Here is a 19,688-nt window from a genome sequence, read left to right as displayed (position 1 = left end):
CACTTAGCACAGTGCCTGAGTGCACTTAGGCATGCCTGAAAAAATATACTAGGGCTATATGTATCACTGAAATGCAGTCACGTTGAGATGTCTGTCTGTTTCAGTCTCTCTGAAAAAATAAATGTTTGTTCCTAAATCCTTTAAAGGCTTTTGAAATGTTTTCCTTTTTATTCTGTAAAAGCATGCTGGAGAAGAACTTGGAAGAGTTTGTTGGCTTCCTCTTCTTGCTTCCTCATAAGACACTTTCCTAGTTTGGTTCTGGAGCTGCTTGCATGGTTTTTAATTTGCAAATCAGCTTCAGRACTAGTTACCTACTGATTGAATGGCTCATCTGAAGGCCTTTTAGGATCCCACAGACTAACCACACATCCCAAATTACCACTAGTAGAGGAAGGACTACCAAAGTGTGGTTAATACRTTAAAAATAGGAAAGTTTCAAGCTTATGGCTGCTTTAGGGCAATGTTCTTACATGCATATTCTTGTTTGAGACTATTTGTCTGAATTGTGAGATAAAACACTTAATTTCATATGCTGTCTTTCATCCTAACTCAAGTGCGGTACAATATTTTGCAACAAGAGAAAACTGTGTATTATAAATGACAAGAAACTGTAGAAAGATAGGGTGGTGAAGGAATTAAAGAATTTAATCATCAAATCAGTAAATGAGAGGAAGATCAATCTGACAGGAATCAGCAAAGAAGGAGAAGAGATGTTTGTAGAAGAGAGTTGAAAAGACATGATGAGCTGATGAGACAGAGGGATATACAGAGTGTGATCTATGCTTCAGAGCTGTGTTCAAGTCCCTCCCTATTCAGGAAAACACCTAAGTATATGCTTAATTAGAAATATGTGCTTAAGTCTGTTGAACTAAGAGGAACTTTAATGTGTGTTCACATACTGCCCTGAAGAGAGTTATTCTTCTGAAGATGTCGTAAAATAGGAATTTTCACTAAATCCCACTTGTACAGTCTAGCTGTTTAAAATAGTTAATATTAGAGATTTTTTCACGTAACAATATAGACTTTGCAGTTGACTTCAGACCTCGTGGCCTAATGTTTTATTTGCTGGTATTCTCACGAAGGGCTTCACTTCAGTAATGTTCCTTTTGATAATTTTGGCAAAGTAGAAGTCAAGTCCTAATAAGGAAGGAGTACAACTACATGGTTCCTTCTCCGTATCATTGCTGTGAGTCCAGGTTCATCACGGAGATCCTGGAGCTGGTGTCAAACTGGCCAGCCTCGGGACTAAGAAGAGTCTAGCAGCGATTGTATCGTGGACAAAATACTCTGTTTGCTTCCCAGGACCAGTGAGTTGTCAAGGAATTAAAAGTATTTAAGGTGCTGCTTCAGGTAACTGATCATCTCTCAGCTGGACATTTTGGTCTTCTTACTTGTTTGAAAAGACCCTGAAGTAGCTGTTGGTGCTTCCCCTWTGGACACAAACCTGTCTTGAATGGAGGGAAATGAAATTAGGTCTTCTGCTGCCGTATTGCCATGATCACAAGGCACCCATTTTGTGATGGCATGTTGTGGGAGTTGGGGTACAGCGTGAGAGTTAATATACGGTAGGAACCAGGTCAGGGTGAATAACGCTATTTTATGTGGATTAGTCAGGAGAATATTCCAGTCAGTTCCCAGGGGAAAAGTCATACAAAAGTTATTTCTAGCTTTTTGCCTTTCTTCCTAGTCCTCCAGCCCAACTGTTTTTGTGTAAGAAGTAATGCCAAGAACTGATGAAAAGAGAAGCATCTACAGAATTTTATCCAGTACATTTGAATGCTTAAATATCATTGTTACCTGTCTGTAGTTTATTCCCAGTAGAAGTCTATAGGCAGAGAAATAATCATARCGAAATCAGTGTCGTCGGATCCCAAACCACTTTACTGATGTGCAAAAGCAGAAGACTTCCAGTCTACRTCTAAATTTCCAACCATCTTTGGAATAGAAACAATATAAGCACACAGAACCGAATCATATTTCAGGTTAGGTCAGGAATGCTCTAACCCCTTCCTAAGGGCGGACAGAAATGAGATGTCCAGAATGTRATAGACTAAAATGGAATTGAGCCAGGTTAGATTTTTTACAACCCGTCTCCTCTTAAAGGAGTCCCACAGGGCCTTTAATGAGGAGAAATACGCTGGACTTTTGGGCTCTAGGAGATGGAAATGGCAGCCTCTCTGTACTCCTTACTACACCATCATGTGGCATTGCCTAGTGAGTCAGAAGGAAAGGAACTCTCCCACCAACACCACTTCCTCCACTGTCCTGGGATTTTCTTTGCAAGTCATCTGTTCAAGTCTCAGCTAGGTTTTGACCTCTCTTGGCATGTGAGATCTAAAACTGGTATGGCTCCAGACTTCCCTCTACCACGTCTGGTTTGAATCCTGTCAGTGCTGAGATGAGTGTTACCGCAAGAATAAGAAACTCTTCAAAGGGTTGGTTGGTTGTTTTTCTTAACAGCTTGTTCCTGCCAAAGGTAAAGAAAGTTGGAGCTCTGTGAGCTGTAGCTTCTCTCCCTTGAGTTCCTGATGTGCTGATGAACCTCAGAATCCTATCAACTAGGTTCTTCCATATCCGTTCTCTGCTGAGCAGGGTGTGCGTTTCTTGTGAATTGTGTGATGGTTTCTGATAAGGACGGAGGTTCAGCAGGGACTTGGGCTTAGCTTGTGCACAGATGTTGCATTGCTTCAGCTATGTCAAACTGGTGCAGCATTTTGGGTGAGTGGCTTTTCCCAAGGTGACCCAGTGAATAAATGGCACAAACTGAGGGGCAGAAAACTTGTGGTGGTACCTTGTGCTGAAGGACAAATCATGCTTCCTTTCGAAAGACTTGTCCTGGATTCAGTGGTTTCCTATCCCTTCACTTGTTTTTTGACTGCGTTGCCAAACTGACCTTTTTCCAGATTTTTGGTTGCTGTGATTGATTTCATTGCTCTGCCTTTCATAAACCAACCCCAACCTACCAATGCTGTGTTCACTGGTGGCTTTTCTCCCAGGCAGGGCAATTTTGTGGTTCRCACATTCACCAGCAAAATTGCTGCAATCTATGAACTTCCAGCTCAGCAAGGATTTGTGTGTACGCGTGTTTCTGTGTGCAGCCTTCCTTCCCTTACCAGTGCAAGGTGTCAATCTAGTCTCCTCCATCCTTTACCATCTTCAGTGGGTGAAAACCAAACTGAAAGATAATCTCCTTGCCTACAGTGCATCAAGGTCTGCACACTCTCTGATTGCATTTGAGTTTCAAATGAAAGAGCCATGAGCCAGAGACAGCCTCTGGAGTCCAGGAGCAAATCTTCTCGACATACTGGGGCTAGAGATTAAAATGAAACTGGAGACTTTTTGAAGCCGTTCTTGAAGGCTGAAGTTAAAGAAAGAGATGGTGCGGCCAGGGAATCCTGCATTGTTGGGAGTTTCACAACTTGAAAAATATGCCAGTAAAAATCTGTGGGTACAATAGCATGGGCTGCATTTTTTCCTTTTTTGGCTCATCAAACTTTTGGCCTGCTTGGTCAAACAGCAGAATGAGAGTTTTCAAGAGGGACTTGTGTTTGTCTCCTACCCATAAATCCTTACAACTTTTCCTCTGGTCCTTAGCTGAGCTTAGTACATGGTCTGTGCTGCCTTGTACATTTTTATATTGGCTAAAAGCTCTTTTACAGCAGGCTTGGATGGCTGTATTAATCCTTATAGTATTCATGAGTACCAAATGTGTACTGCGGTGCTGAGCAAGAGTGATTATTTTGCCATTGTGTTATGAACAGCTTTAAAACTTGATATGTAATATGACACGCATAAAGGGAATTGTTTAATATTAGAAGTTCAGTTCTGGACAGTTGAATTTCCTTGGTTACTAATAACACTATAGATTATTTAAGCCATAAAACATTTAAAAACCTACTTTATTTTTACTTGCTATGTCCTTTGCTTATCTTAGCAAATTAAGCAGCAGATGCAATTAGAGAAAAACTTACAAAGTGCAGGACCTTAAGTCCTATATACCAAGTAAATTCAGTCATAGGTATTTAGACATCAAACTCCCATTTGGCAACCTGCATCCACACTGATTTCATCTAGGAGCTTGCACCCCTCTGAAAGCAACTTGGGCTGCAAAAGACACCTGAAGGTGCAAAGAGATGCCTAATGGGATTTTCAAAAGCTGCTGCCTCGTGGAAAACCTCACCCCTGGGATTTCAGCAAAGCTTTGATTTCCGGGGTTGGTTTGCTCATTGCTGTGTTGTCTAAATAGGTAAAATAATTCACTGTGTCTGAGCAGTTCTGTTTTCTCATTCCCAGACCACAGTACAATGGCCGTGTGTTTGCCTTTCCAAAACTGGAGAGAAATGTTTAAATGAAATTGTGCTGAATTATTAAAGCCATTGCAAATATTTTCATTAAAATTTGAGTATGTTTAATATCCCCTCTCTTTCTTTTTAAATAGAACCTATACTGGGCAAGTTAATTACCCTGCAATATCTCTTTTTAAGAAAGTCATTTCTGCCTTATATTAATAAAATTAGTGTATTTACATAGTTCCAACCTAAGCACATCTCTTTTAATGCCTAAGTGCATCATTTAAAGGGCACACAATGTTAATATCTTTTGGCTAGCCTGAGACTTTACGTCATGCTACCAGCTAAATCCCATAGTGAAGTTTATCCTATGCAAAAAATAAATCATCTTCTCTATGCTTCCTGCTAAAACGTAAGCTGCATTTTTAAAAGCTCTCCAGTCATTTTCAGCTGTCCTCAAAACATGCCTGCCTTCAGTGAGGTTATAGTCATACTACCTATAGTGTCATCTGAGATGGACTTTGGCTCCCATTGGGGAAAGCGATACCACTGCTTCATTGGCTCTGCATAGTGTGAGGGCTGGTGGAGCTGATTAGGACGCCTCTGAAGGCTCGTCCTTCTCTTAAATTAGATGCCATAATTGGAGCATAATTTGGTGTTTGGTGAGATCCAAGAGAGGTGATTTTTAAGGTGGGTGGTGTGCTAGGAAACCTTGTGCTCCCGCGTGGCTTGGGGCCGTGTGAGCAGGCACCAGAGCTGTTGGTGTGTGGAGGAGGTTTGGTGGCCTTTGCAAAATGACCCACTGGCTCCTGATGGGCAAGTACTGATGCTGTGAAAACCCTCTGGTTTGCAGGCAGCCCCTACAAATCCAGCTGAGATTTCCTGGAAAGATGTGGGGGGGAAGGGTGGCCATGCCTCTGTCGCTGCTGCGGTGGGAGAGAAACAGCTTCAGGGACTTGGAGCCAACCTGACGCTCTTTCCACAGCCTCCCAACCAGCCCTTTAGGAATTAGAAAAAAATTGCAAGTTGGAGATGGGGTCATTTAAGGCTCTACAGAGCACTGGACATATTGAATTTCCTAAGCTTTACTGGCTGAGCTTAGTGTCCTGTTTTTCAGAGGATTGACTGAGCTGAAGGAAGATTTGGGTCCATTAAAAATTGGTGGGAGACACCATGCAGGGCAGAAAGGCAGGTGAGAGCTGTCACCAGAGGAAGGGAGGCCTGAATGCAGCCTTGAAGAGGCGATCTCGGGAGGGCGGAGAGGCAGGGCCACCCCGGGGAGCAGACTGCGTTGTGCTCGGCCACCGCATGTGCCAGTGCCGGACCCGCCGAACCCCATCACGGCCATGGCGGAGGCGTGTGGGCTGTCCCTTTGGCCTCAAAAAGCCGCGTGTATGTATCGCTCCCTGGCTAAGACGGCGACAACTCTTTGAAATGTTTTTCTGCATTTGCATTTACAAAAGCTGGATAAGCCTTTAAAAAAAAATCTGATAAGTAGCAGGCAATTGAATTAACCACTGTTGACTGTATTGCTGTCTCTTAACAAACTCCATCTGTATGGTCTCCCTTTGTAGACACAATTTTATAACTTAATTTCCCTACCAAAACATCAGTGTTTACTTAGTAAGAAATCTGTTCTTTGTCAGCTTAAAACAGTGATTTCTTTATTACCGCTCTGCGCAGGGAATGACAGCACAGAGTTGGCACTGGAGCAAGTCTGGTTGAGTCTACAGCGTTGTAATGGAAACAGGGTGAACCGGGGGTCAAGTATAATGGGATTTGTATACAGAAATGTGTCTGCATAAGGAATAGCTGCATGAGATAAGGGAATGAAAGATGAGGCCCGCAGGTCTCCCCGTGCGCGGCGGCAAGCCGCTGGCAGCGGGAGAAGGCTCGGCCGTAGGTACGCGGCGCTGCCGACGTCGGGAGGCAGGGTTACTCATGCGTCAGCCGGAGGGAGATACCTAAATCACGCCCGCTCCGGCACGGACGGCCTTCGGTGGGTGCTGGAGGGGCTGGGGTGGGGGTCGGTGGTTATTCTGAGAGCATCTCGCCTGTAATTTTCATTGATTTGGGGAGGCGTAGGGTCAGTGAGGGGGTTTCAAGCTGTTACGCTTTGTGGCCTCCCTAAAAAGTTTCCAGTGGGGGTGGCCAACAGGGTACAGTGAATTGGCGCTGAATGACAGGAGGCTTGGAGGTTTTTTGTTATTTTTCACAGTCCCTATAGGATTTTTTTGATGCCTCCTGGTTTTGCAAACCACAGGTTGAAAAGYGCTAGTGCAAATCTTCAGCAGCAAATAGGTGGGGAACAGCAGTTCCCTATTCCTTACTTAACAAATACATGATATTTTCTTGCATCGTTAGAAAACAGCAAAAATCTGAGAACAGCCATAGAGAATGGCACAAATGGGAGCAAAAAGATTTTGGAGCCAAGGCTAGAAGGAGCCAAGGCTTTTACGGTGGTACATGGACAACTGGAGATAAAACACCTCATCCCTTGAGTCCACGGGCCAATACCTGGAGTGTCAGTCCGACTCAGTCGCAGTTGTACAGCTCAGCAAACAGTGCTGGGTTTTTAGCTTAGGACTTCTGATATCATTTTTAGTTTGTCTCATGATAGAAGCTTCCTCAGTTTTACACTGTGGGCTAGAGCTGGTAGAGAACTGCTAGTTGTTTATTACAGTGGACTGGAGAGAAAGGGATGCTCTTCTTTATTACTTTTCCTTGCTTTCTCAGAATTATTTGTGTTCAACTTTTCCCTATGAAAAATTAACTCCCAGCTGAATGTTTTCCAGATTTTACAAGCATCCATTTTTCTTCCTAGCTTTTTTCCTTTCTAATGGTTAAAAAAAAAAAAAAAAGCAGCGATGGGTTAAAAAAGAAGAAATTAAAGTGGAAGAACAAAGATATTAATGCTCTAATTTTACAGAGAAAACTCAAAACATTTCGAAGAGAAAAGCTCATTTGGAATAAAAAGGCTTTTTTCTCTGCAGTCATATTATCTGTGAAAAACTTTTACCCATTTCTGCTCTTCACCATATAATTGCTAGCTGTTCAGCATACTTGTAGCAAAGGGAAGGATGGTTAGATCAGCCAGCGCGCTGAATCAGATCTTACATTACATCTTGAGCTCTTTGAGTGCCATTAGCATTTCCTTTTAGAAGAGAAGAAATATTGACAGTTTGGTAGGTTATCTCGCATTTTACTGCACGTTAGGGTGCTTCAAAGTCTTTATGTAGTGATGGGAACTGTCATGAAGTAGATGTGAAAAGGGCCTTTGGTCCAACTAAACCTGTCAGCAGGAAGATTTAGGGCAGGTGGTTTATTATTAGAAATCAATGTATTTATTACATATTGTTTAGAAATACTTCCCTTTGGAGGTTACAGCGTGTGCTGCTGCTGTTTAAAATGTGTCAAATGCCAGTAAAATTAATTCCTGCAGAAAAACCCAGGGAGCTCCAACCGAAGAGCTTCGCGACTGTAGGAATGTATGTCTCCCAGCTCTTTGTGCTTTGATGTACCCGAGGCAGGCACGCGTGCAGCCCACTACCTGCGTTTTTGGGGTACCTTGTCTGGCATTGCCATCTCGGTGGTGCCTGTTTGCTGCTCTCCCTCCACCTGCAACAGCTTGGGAAGGCCTTTGAAAAAGCCAGCCGAAGGTCAATGTGTTTTTCTGCTACCCCTTGCATTTATTATTTGCATGAATAGATCTGCAGTGGTGGATCTCTGACATGGCAAAATGAGGCTTACTTATAAAAAGACGGGTCTTGGCAGAAAGATCCAGCCTGGTTATGGACATATGTCGTGGATGGGAGCGTGTATACGTCTGTGTGATGTGTTTCTGTGTGACTATCGTAATTGCTTCTACATACCGGGCTCCTCTGACTGCTGTGTCTAGAAAGGCCTCATAGAGATCTGTGCTATACCTGTTTTCATTTCTTTGTATTCTTCTTTAACCATGGTTTTTTGGTTACTTGCAGTTAGTCACAACTGTTTAATGCTGCTGAGAGCAAGCACAGCATTTTTCCAATACCTGAACTCCAGTGTTTTCCCCCTTGTACATTAGAAAAGAGAGCTAAGACTTTTCAGGCTTTTTGTAATTAGTCGAGTGTAGGTTTTCGTTCCTTGGTGTCTCTTAGTTACAGGATTTAAGGACCTTGGATTATGGGAAGAGGACATTCCCAACAGCAGAGGGAAGGTATTAGCAGCAACATTAATGCAGCAAGTCACTGTCCTGGAACAAAGATTCATTTTCCATTCACACATGATTTACAGCACATTCCAACCAAGTGATTTGGCTATGGTCTTCTGGCATAACATTGTTTGCCCTTTCCCTGACATTTTGCATATAAAGAAAAGTTATGAGCTTCTTGGGCATTCAAGGTACCAGGAAATGCTGGAGTCTACCTAATTTGTTAACATGAAATTATAGATGTCAGACATAGACTCTGTTAGTTAACATTGGTTAGAGTAATGCTGCAGCAGTTGATTGTATTACAGTCATGATGAAGAAGAATAGTCCTTTTTTGCTTTTCTGGGATATGACGGGTACAGAGCCAAGGCAGATTTAAAAGGTAATGAATGAATAAGCATTTTCTATGGTTTGCTTGATTCTTTCCTGAGTGCTACTGCTGCAATATTACTGCTACTGATTCACCATCTCCACAACAGGTTAGTGTCGGTGTAACATGGCAAAGGAGTTTCCAGAAATGTTGCATGAATAGTTCTTTTAAATACTAACCCCCTCTGTAGCACTCAAATGTTCTTTTCTCCCAGGGAAGAAAAGCCCCCAACCAAAAGTAGCATGGCAAGAAGAACTAGGCAGGGATGAAAAATTCAAATTTCTTCCCCACCCACATACACTTCCCATTTGTTTTCCCAATCCCAGTGCCTTCACAGCTACGAGCAAAATATTCTCTCAAAAGCGCTAATATCCTCACCGTGCGTCCCAAGGGAAATCAGCATTGGATCAGTGGGATGCAGATAAACGACTGTGTCATATTCGACGCATCTTTCTAACACCCATTTCCCACATATCCTAACCAGCCCAAAATCCACACAGATCTCCCTCGGCCTCACTCAGCTCTGCCATCGAGATCTGGTCCATGCCTTCACCTCATTTCCCCCTGCTGCCAGGACTTCCCTCGTTTGCTCCCCGCACATCCGCAGCGCTGCTCCCCAGCCCTCCTGCCTTCTCCATGCTGAGCCAGCGGCGCTTTGATGCCCCAGCTTTTGTGTTTTGTGTCTGTTGGAATCAAGTTCGCACTTCTGACGGCTGAACCTGAAGTTCGCGCACCACCAGGTTTGCATCGTTCCTTCAGTCTGTGGCTGAACTTCTTTTATTGGCTCTCCGGCTTTTATCCATGCTTTCTTTCATGCCTTTTCGCTCACACTCCCGTTCCCTCTCTYCCCCTCAGCTACCTTCCTTGAAGTCCCTTCTTAAAATATGCTTCTTCTCTGACGGCTTTCATCCTTAATCTCTCAAGAAACTATCTTATGGACTCATCTACCATGCTTTGATTTATTCATTGTGKTTTTTTGGCGGGCATCTCACAAGAACTGAGCTGGTCATCCTTCTACCTCTGTCGCCAAAGGAAAGCTTGTGTGAAAAGGTGGGCTTTCAGAACTTAAATTAAAAGATCATGTAAGTAAGATAATTGGATAAAAGGGATATTGGGATCTGAAACAGAATGTTTACTTGCTTTGATGTGCTTTGGGAACATATGTCTGCACAGTGGGCTGTTTGGCTGATTAAGTATAAAACAACCCAAGAAAAAAATCACTATTAAGCTTAAATCAAAGATCTCTCCTCAAGACACTAATTTGATTTGGGTTTGAAGGTCCCATATCAACTCTAATTTCTGCCTTTGATGTCTCACTTATYTGTGTGTTATATAATGGAGGGCAACCTTACTTATTAAAAATACACATTTTTCTTCCATTTTAAAAGCAGTTATTGTTATTGTCGTTGTTATTGTGTTGCAGTTGTACCTACAAGTGTCAGCCAAGACTAGACCTGCATTGTACAAAATGCTGCATAAATACAGTAAGAAACCATTTGTAGTTAAGAGAGTTTCTAATCTGAGGATCAATTYCTATATGGGATCACTTGCATTCCCAACTTTGTTCCCTCCAAATGATGCCYTTGCCTTTACTAAGACTCCTAACAACCTGTGAACTTAAGAACATCACTAACTTCTGGTGGACCTTAGGCTAAAACCTTGGGGGGAAAAGAAGTTTCAGGTTGTTTTAAAACAAAATAAGTTTGATTTCATTAGTGAAAATAATAACATTTCATTTCACTTGATTTACAGTTTTGTTTCACTTGCTTTTGGTTTTAGATTTTTTTTAACCTACAGTTGAAGTCAGATATGTTTGAAAACAAAATGGTCTTTTAAAAGGAAAAATCAAAAATGTTTACCTTTTCACTTTTGAACCAAATGTTTTTCTTTTCACCTGGAACAAATGGATAAAATTCACCTGTATATGTTAAAAGTTGCATTAACTCTTAAATGTATTTTTCTGAAGAATGGAAAAAAGTTTATGCTAAGTTGTTGTACCCACCTTTGATTACTATACTGCTTCCATGGTGTAGATGGAAAATACAGAAATCAGCAAATTAGAGGCCTGTTCTTGTTATACTGTAGCCAATGACAGAATTTCCTTTCACTTCAGCAAKGCAAGATTACACTTAAAGGCCAAATTTTTGAAGGAATTTAGACAACAACCAATGCCAATGGATGCATAGTGGGATTTTTCATAGTGTCTGCCTAWCTCCTTTTGAAAGCAGTGCCCTAACCACAAATCCACAAATAAGGATTTTTATATTCAGAAATTTATACCTGTTAAGGCCCAAAGGAGCTACCACAATAATCTGCTCTGACATCTGTGACACTGCCTATAGGAGTCCACCCATTAATTCCTACAGTGGCAGAAATTACTCTTCCCTACTATTAAAAATCCAAAACTTTGGCACTCTTAGAGTCCGTCTTTTAGAAAAACCTCTAGTTTTGCCACAGAGTCTTGCAGTAGTGCTGAATTTACCACTTCCCTCTATAAACTGTTCTAATGGGAACTTGCCCTCACTGTTAAACTATCTTTTTATTTTTCATGCTTTCAGTGCCTTATAGACATATTTGAGGGGAAAGGAGAAAATGGGAACTGCTCAAAATGTACCTGTTAAATTTCTGCAGAGAAGCTGTAGCAGTTTTTGTCCAGCTTCACAATCTCTGTAACAGTTTCTTACAAGTGAGAACATTAACTGCTAATTTAGTAAAGATATCCCTGATTTTCTATATTGTTCTTTGTGGGTCTGCCAGAACAAAAAGGAGAACAAAAAAAAAAAAAAAAGGATATTATCCCTGTTTTAGAGGTGAGGAAATACAGGCAAAAAGAGATAAAATGGCTCGTGCAGAGCAGCCCAGCAGGGGAGGGCTGAGAATTAGCAGTGCCATCTCCTGGGTCCCCRTCCAGTTCTCTTCCTAGCAGGACACGTCAGCTGGCGTCTCTGAGTTGATAGCCCTATATTCAAGCATCAGGTCACTTTAATGGATAATTATCAACTTGTTGCCGTGCCAGGAGAATTGTGAAGTGCGAGTGATTCCCCGTCGCCTCATTACCCGACTGCTCCGCGTTCCCGCGGAGTTGCTGGGGCTGAGATGCGGCTGCGAGACAGCTACTGCCGCTTATTCCCAGCACACCGGCATTTGCAGCTCCCCTGCTTTTTTAAGTTGAAAAGTAGGGGCGGAGCGGGGAGAGAAGCTTTCTAAATGATCAAATGGCATGTGAGTTTGAGAGTTATGGCCCAGATTTGACCTCCGAAAGGTACCTTGGTTTGTGGGACCTTGGTGGGTTTAGTCCTAAGGGTACCTCAGGGGTGTCGCGACCTCTCGCCCTTCCTGTTGTAAGGGACTTTAAATCAGAAATAAACAGAGGTGAAGTCGAGGGGCTAGCAAGAACTGTTTGGACTAAATCGTTTAGCATGAATCCTGAGGCGTTTTTTGGTTTCATGCTGAATAAAGCTTTGGCGTCCTGTGTATAGAGCGTCTGTCACAAGCGYGGTCCCTTTTTTGGGCACTGGCAGATCGTAAGGTACTGTACGGCTCTCCTGTGTCTCCTGCCGACTTTGCGTGGGGTGCTGGGTACGTGGCACTTGTGAAAATCAGGCCAGGAGGTTTTATTTATCTTAGGAARCAAAGCAAGGATTTTTATGTGGGGTTTGGAGGGGATTGTTGCTTTTAAAAGCATTTTTCTTTTTTTCTCTTTTTTTTCTTATAAGAAAACTCTGCCAGGGTGTAATCCCCTTCACCATGAAAGTTCTGTTTCCAGCTTCCTTTTCTGTTTAGCAGCTATGCAGTTTTATTATTGCACAGCAAAACAATTGCCTGCAAGTGTCCATATTCCATTAAGCATATGGAAAAATATTCAGCCCTTTGTTTTCAGYGGAATGAAGGCATTTGGCACATAAGTATTAATTTAGACTAGTCATGGGACATTAGTGCTGGTTAATTGTCCCCATTTTTCTGGGTTTTATGTAACCGACGGAGATTATTTCAGAAACGCGCAACTTCTTTAGCCGTTGCATTAATCGCTGGGCGCCACTTCCAGTGGCTCCGGGGTTGTGTGCAGCGGGGACACGATGCCACGTCTCTGCCACGCAAGATGTGGTGGCTGCTGTCGCATGATCGCAGGGGGACAGCGGGATGGGGAGAAGTCACCCGAGGTGTCAGGCGTTGGATGCTGATGGACCTCCTTGCTGCTGGTGCTGCTCCTCCGTTGTTGGTGGAGCTGCCTCTCCTCCCCGCCTCCACCGCGACACTGCTTTCAGTGCTGGCAGGTCGGCGAGACCCATGAGCCAAGGAGGGGGCTGCCGGCAGCCATGGGAATCGCTGTTAGGTCCTCAGCGGTCAACGGTGTCTCGCTGCCTCAGTTTCTCTTTCTGTTAAAAAGAGAGGAGCATCTTCTGGCTGGAGGAGGAGGGTGGGCAGCTGGAGGAAATGAATCAGTGCTCATGTGGTTCGTAGGAGATGCAAATTGCTGGATAAGTACTAAGCATTAATTATAGAATCTGGGCTTCTGGCTGGAGCCTCAGGGAAAACAGGCCCCTGGCTCCCATTAAATTTAATGGCGTTTGGACACCCAATTCCCTTAGCCTATTTGAAAATCAGAATCCCAGTTTCTTCAGAAATATATGTGGTCAGGTGTAATCCCTTGTCCCGTTCAAGTCGGCGAGATTTTTACACTGTTGACTTCAGCAAAGGCAGGAGATCACCCCCAGGCACTGGGGCGTTTTTCTTGTGCCATCTGCAGGGCCCGGGGAGAGAGCGAAGGATGCTTTTAGAGATAGCGAGGGGCTGTGGGCAGTGAGCTTTAAGGACATGCTCAGAAAGCCCAGAAGTTTCGACTTGAAGTCTGTCCTTGCTTGTTAACTGACTCCAGGCTTGGGAGCTCATCTGGAGGCTTGGTGGTAAGGTGGTGATACGTTTTTGTTAGAGAGGGCCCAGCATACGGCACAGAGCCGGAGGAAGAAATCCTAAGATTAGGGATTGTAATGAGAGCTGAGACAGGCTCATTTCAGCCTCTCTTCCAAGTAAAGCATCGTATAATCTCTAATGAAAGGACATGGCTTGGGCTGTGGTTTTATAAAGGGATTAATTGGTTTCCCCAATAACCGCCTGCTCTCACCACTTGTTTTGCACCAGCTCTGGCACCATCAGGACCATTGCACGAGCTGGTTCAACTCACTAACCCAGAGTGTATCCCGCTGCGGGGCTTGGGACCCAGACCCCTGCTTCCCCGGCAGTGTGCTGGGAGCCCGGGCAGAGTCTCCTTCCACCAGTGCAATTCCTCTCTCCCTGATTACCATCACCGCATCAAACGAGCAGCAGCTAATAACTTTCACTCTGTCTCCTCCTTTGCCTTGGAGGGGACCGGTGCAGCTACAGCCGCCTCGTGCTGCATGTTTGTGGCAGGACACTCTGCGACTTTGGGGTTAGATAAGAAATAATGCCAGCAAAGCGACTGGAAAGAGGTGGGAAAGCCAAACTTTTGAGGAGTTGGGAACAGAGGATACCATCCCTGCTGCCAAATGAGCTTTTCCTGGTAGGCAGCTACTAGAAGTCATGCTGTTTTGGGACTTGCTGTGCCATGTGAATGCTGGTCCTCTAATACCCCGGCTGTCACTTGAATTCCAGTTGCAGGACCAGAGTCGGGGCTCGTGCTTTGCTAGAACTGTACACATGCAATAGAGATGATTCCTGCCTAAAAGGTTTACAAGAGCCAGACCTGAGTGAGGTTATTGCTATTCTAATTTACAGATGGAGATATGCAGCAATGAGAGGCTTTAGGTAAAGCTAAAAGGAGCTAGGAGCAGAAACTTGCTCTCCAACTTGGTCTTTATGCACAGGACCAGCCTTATGTTGAAATACTGCCTGGATTTCCAGCTGCATGCGTTTGGGTTGAATTCTTGATCTTTTTCCCAGTGTTACCTTTTTGGCCAGGGTGGAGTTTTCCTGTTCTGAGGGACTCCAGCATTTCTGCCCAATTTAGCATTGAGAAAATGAACAGCAAACTCTTCGTATTGTCATACACATTTTAGATGTCAGCCTCACAGTTTGATCAGCATAGGCTCCGAAGGCTCGTAAACCTAGTAATACGTAGTTTCAAACCTGCATCAAAGAAGTTCACAACCCTTTTGGGAGAAGCTGTGAGTACTGATGAAAGAGGGAACTTATTGTATATTTAAGAAAACTTCTTTCATGGCTTATGTATTAAGGCTGGCTCTGTGGCCCAGGGAAGATTGGGGCTGCTTTTAATTTACATCCCCTCCCCCMCCACCACCACTTATATTAAGTCTTCGTCAGAAGAAAAATTAGTCAGATGTTTTCTTAATGACATCATTTTTTTTTTTTAATCCTGTTTCATTTTTTCCAGATGAGGTGATGGAGATTATTAGAAATGAATTGAAACTAAATCTGGAACAGAGACTTTGATTCACTTTGCCCTCCTCCCTGATAGAAATAAATTGGTCGACTCCGTTCTCAGCCGCCTTTATTAGCAGCCTCGACAGAAACCAGCCACCGCGGGCCTCGCGGCAGCTCTCCTGGGCCGTGCTGCCGCCGCGCTGCCGTCATGGCACGTGGCCGGGAGCGCGCTGCGCGGCGGCCGGGCGCTCCTGGAAAGCGACCGATGGGCTACCCTGTAATTTGGGTAACGAAATGACATAGTAATGCAGGTGGGGAGGTTATGAGGTTGGAAATAGCTATGCGATCATAAGTTTGTCTTCCAGGGCCGTCAAAGAAAATGGGCTTGATGCTGCTGGGTGTTACGCCGGTGAAAGTCGGGCCTCGGTCCGGTTAACGTCTGTGTGTGTCGGTGACTGTATATCTCTATAAGTTGTTTACTGATCTTTATATATGATAGGTTTTCACTGCCTTGTATTTTACACCAGTGAGCCACAGAGTGTATTGGTACAGGAAAGTACTTTGAACTATAAATATTTTAAAAGACATTTAATTTACTACCCATCAGCAAAAAGTGTTCAAAAAGCCACAAGGTTTACTAATTTATCACAAAGACAGAGAAACACACAGAAGATCAAACAAAGACAAACATGCTCATAAACTGCTGAATAAGTCTGTAAAGCTTATATTACATTTCTGTGTGGTTTTGTTGATATGCACGTATTATAAATAAATTAAAATGCACCTGAGCTCTTGATAACGTAGGGTGGAACCTTGATCTTGAGGTTCAGGTGGCGTGTTTGAACTGCTCAGACCCTCGTGTTTGTGGTTAGCTGTGCATAGAGAGACGGATCGTACACGCACTTGCTAATGGTGTTTTTGGATATTCTTCGGGAAGGACCTTTGTAACACCGTCCATTAGATCAGCCCTCGTCCGCCTTGCCCAGGCGCAGTCCCATAGGGCACGTGTCCCACCTCTCTCAGCTTCTCCATAGCACAGGGCCAGGGACAAACCCTATCCCTGGCGTGATCTGTGTTTCCACACCAACTCCATTTCAATCAATATGTAAGCAAAAAGAGATCTAATGCAGAAGCAAACTTTTCTCTTTCATTTTTGCCTAATGACATGTCTACTTGTTTTTGTGTCTAGCTCAGATTCTCAGCATCTCTGCATCTCAGGTCAGCACCTGTAATTCTCTTCTACTTCTTGCACCCTCTGTGATTTGTCTAAAAAGGTTGGTGGATATAGTAATATACATGTCTGGGAGAGCTCCACGCGGTTTCTCCTCCGTCCCTGATCACCCCAAGTAAAACGCTCTGGTGCCAAAACGCACCCCTGATTTTTGTTTCTTTTGGTTACCTGCTGAATCCCACAGCATTTACTGACTTCTTTCTCAGGTAACACTTGGCCTGAGGAAGATCTGAGGGATTTGATAGAGGTGGCCCCCCAGAAAGCATGCAGTAAAATCCCTCCTGAACTTTTGCCCTTTGAACTGTACAGCCGACCTGTCAAGGAGGTTTGTAAAAGCCGTGATTGACGTAACTGGGGCGGGCTGTGGAGCAGGTGGGTAGCCCGAGCCGCCGACGCTGGGTCGCACGGCCCCGTGGCAGGGTGGGAGAGAGATTGCTGGGGCCGGCTCCACGCGCTTCCGCCGCTGGCTCCCTCACCGATGGGACCCGCTCTCCCCCGAGCATGGAGCTGAGCGCCAAGGGGGGAAGGTTTCCTGCCAGAAGTAGGGAAAGAGGAGAATGGTGCAAGGACCTGCGTTTAAGTGACCATTACTCACAGCTCGGCCTGGAGCTCATCGCCGTCCAGGCCATGTAAATACTCCTCGCACCTTTTGCGTCCTTTCTCGCACAGCTGTCCCGAAGCTGAGGCTCTGTCCCCACGGGAGGATTAAAGGTCTGAATACCCAGCAGCACCGAGGACGCTGCAAAACGCTGATTTCGCCTTGGGCGTCTTTGTCGATTCAGCCTGCCTGTGCAATGAAGGGGGGTTAGATCGTTCGCACAGGACGTACTCCACGCAACCTGCTTGTGCACGTGGTGTTCCTTGCCTTGAAGCCGCTTACGTGCCTTTTAAAGTCAGTCCAGGTGGGGTGAGCTACTTCACGTGGAGCATGCTGGGGGTGCAGCTTCACAAGAAGCTTACGCTGCTTTAAGGTGCCCAAAAGGGCAGTTTTTGCTGCTGTTGCCTGCCTCTGCAGCCACGTGCTCCGGCCTCCCCCCTTTTGCTGGCAGGAGGTTAGCTTTCAGCCAGGTCAGCTCCTGGGGCCAGCTGACTGTGCAGCCGCACAAGCGCCGGCGCCAGCAGAAGGGATGAATGTGTGACGGGCACGGGGTGGCCCTCTTGGCACCACTGTGCCCTTAGATCAGCCCGAGCCGCAGCCGGGAGTCACCTGCGAGGCCTCAGGGAGCGTCTGCCCTTCCCGCACGCTCCCTCTGCTCGCAGTAACTTTGGGATTTAGGCAGGCTCCAAGCTCGCTGTCTTCTCCCGGCTCTGGCAGGCTGCTCCGAGCTCGGAGAACGGACGTGCTGCCTGCCTCGCCGGCGAGCCGATACCGCTGCTAAGCTCCTGCACAAAGTCTCCCCCTCTAGTCCCGAAGAATTCTCRTTCCCACTCCGAACAGGTTTAGCGGAGAGCGAAGGAGGCGACTTCCCTTCCCTGGCCGCAGCGGGAAGTAGYGATGGGCTCTTTATCTCCCATCTGAAGTTCAGAGGTGGGGGAACAAGGCGCCGTGAAGACTTAATGCCTCCGCCTTGCGTGGCACCCGCTCTCGTCGGAGCTTGGGGCACGTGGGGCTGGGGCTCGCACCGACGGCGGGGTGCRTCCCGCTCTCGTGGAAGTCGGAGGCACCTTGCACAGCAGAAGGGCCATGGACGCTGCCAGGCAGTCCCGGTTCTCTGGCGTAGGTCACATTTTCTCTTTAGACGCCTCATAACCATTTTTTAGACCAACCTGAGGCACAGCRAAGTAAATAGGATCACAGTGAGCTGGAGCAGAGAGCGGAGGCCGGACTGCTGAGCTCACCCCCGAGGGGAAGCCATCGCGGTCGTGGGTGACRGCTGTGTCTCTCTTTCCTTCCCAGGCCTCCTACCCTGAGCGGCAGCCCCGTCATCTCCGACATCTCCCTCATCCGCCTCTCCCCGCACCCGGCGGGCCCCGGGGAGTCGCCGTTCAGCCCGCCGCACCCCTACGTGGCCCCGCACATGGAACACTACCTCCGCTCCGTGCACAGCAGCCCGACCCTCTCCGTCATCTCGGCGGCTAGGGGCCTCAGCCCCGCTGACGGTAAGAGCCCTGGGCCAAAAGCACCAGGGTCGGCGGCTGTGGTGGTGGCTGGCGTGAGCTGAGCTGTCCCATTCTCAGACCGGGAGCGTGGCTTCCCCTCCGGTTCCCTCCGTAGGGTAGCAGAGCAAAGGCATGTGCTTCCCAAGTTATGGCTGTAGCCAGTTCCTGGCTCAGTGCTGGGGAAACGTCTTCTATGCTACTTGTACTGTAGCTATTTTGTAGCTCACCAGCACTGAAATTCCCTAAAACCTAGGGATTTACAGCTCCACAGCTGCTCTCTGAAGTGGGAGAGCTGTCTTTTTTTTTTTTTTCGTTTAACTACACATTTGTTTTGCATCATTGCACTGAGAAAGCAGAGCGTGAGAATAGCTATTACCACTGGATCGTATTATAAATATTTTGCTTAAAGTATGTTCCTTTCTGCAGTGCTCTCAGCTCTCTTATGAGCTTCCCTGCTTTTATATCCCTACCAGGAGCCTTGCTTCCCTCTAAGAGGGTGACAGTCCTGCAGGGTGCTCAGTGTGGCTGTGATTGACACGGGAGAGATGAGGCAACCCTGTTTGGGCTCTTCCCTGTTGGTGCTGTGAGGGTGTGAGGACTGGTCCCAGCCAGGCACCCTCATGCTGTTGGGTCCCCGTACTGGTCCCTCACATGCATGGCATGATATCCTCAGGGGGAGAATTGCTCCAGCGTGGAGGAGAGAGGCCACACTTTCCTCTTCGTCACTCCCAGCCCACTGGGGCTGCTCTGAAGAAGCTTTCAGATGAAGGCAAAGGCACGTGGAAGCTAGTGCTTGATGCACACGGAGCAGAAGCAGTGCAACTCCGTGAAACCCGGACAGACCCACACGCTGGGCAGGGGTCAGTGGGGATCCCGGCTTTCCCGTGTCGGGGGAGTGAGGCATCTCCCTGCTCACCGGGTGGCTGGTGACATTAACAGCCAAATAGGGAAAGGGAGAAACGCAAAGCTCTTCTATAATGATTTCAAATCTACAGAGCTTGCTTTCTAAACACTGAGAAAGATCCAGGTGAATTCACTGGAACATCATTATTTTACACAGGTTGTATATTCGGGCCACTGCATATGTCATATTGGATACGGCATAATTCTGATTTAATGTGTGGAGGTCTAAGTCATGGTTTACTT

General features: G+C 45.8%; 1 protein-coding gene across 2 annotated transcripts in view; it reads left to right on the top strand.

Moving 5' to 3' along the window:
- Positions 1 to 19,688, top strand: part of GLI2 (GLI family zinc finger 2) — a 151,013-nt gene that overhangs the window by 89,011 nt on the left and 42,314 nt on the right. For both annotated transcript variants that reach the window (XM_026082197.1, XM_026082196.1), the window contains exon 3: positions 18,340 to 18,542. In XM_026082197.1, coding sequence (XP_025937982.1) covers positions 18,340 to 18,542 — 203 coding nt within the window. The remainder of the gene's footprint in view (positions 1 to 18,339; positions 18,543 to 19,688) is intronic.

The sequence above is a fragment of the Apteryx rowi genome, unplaced genomic scaffold (genome assembly GCF_003343035.1).
Source record: "Apteryx rowi isolate R43461 unplaced genomic scaffold, aptRow1 scaffold_57, whole genome shotgun sequence".
NCBI lineage: Eukaryota > Metazoa > Chordata > Aves > Apterygiformes > Apterygidae > Apteryx > Apteryx rowi.
The sequence above is the reverse complement of the archived record's forward strand: the minus strand, read 5'-3'. Positions and strand labels throughout refer to the sequence as shown.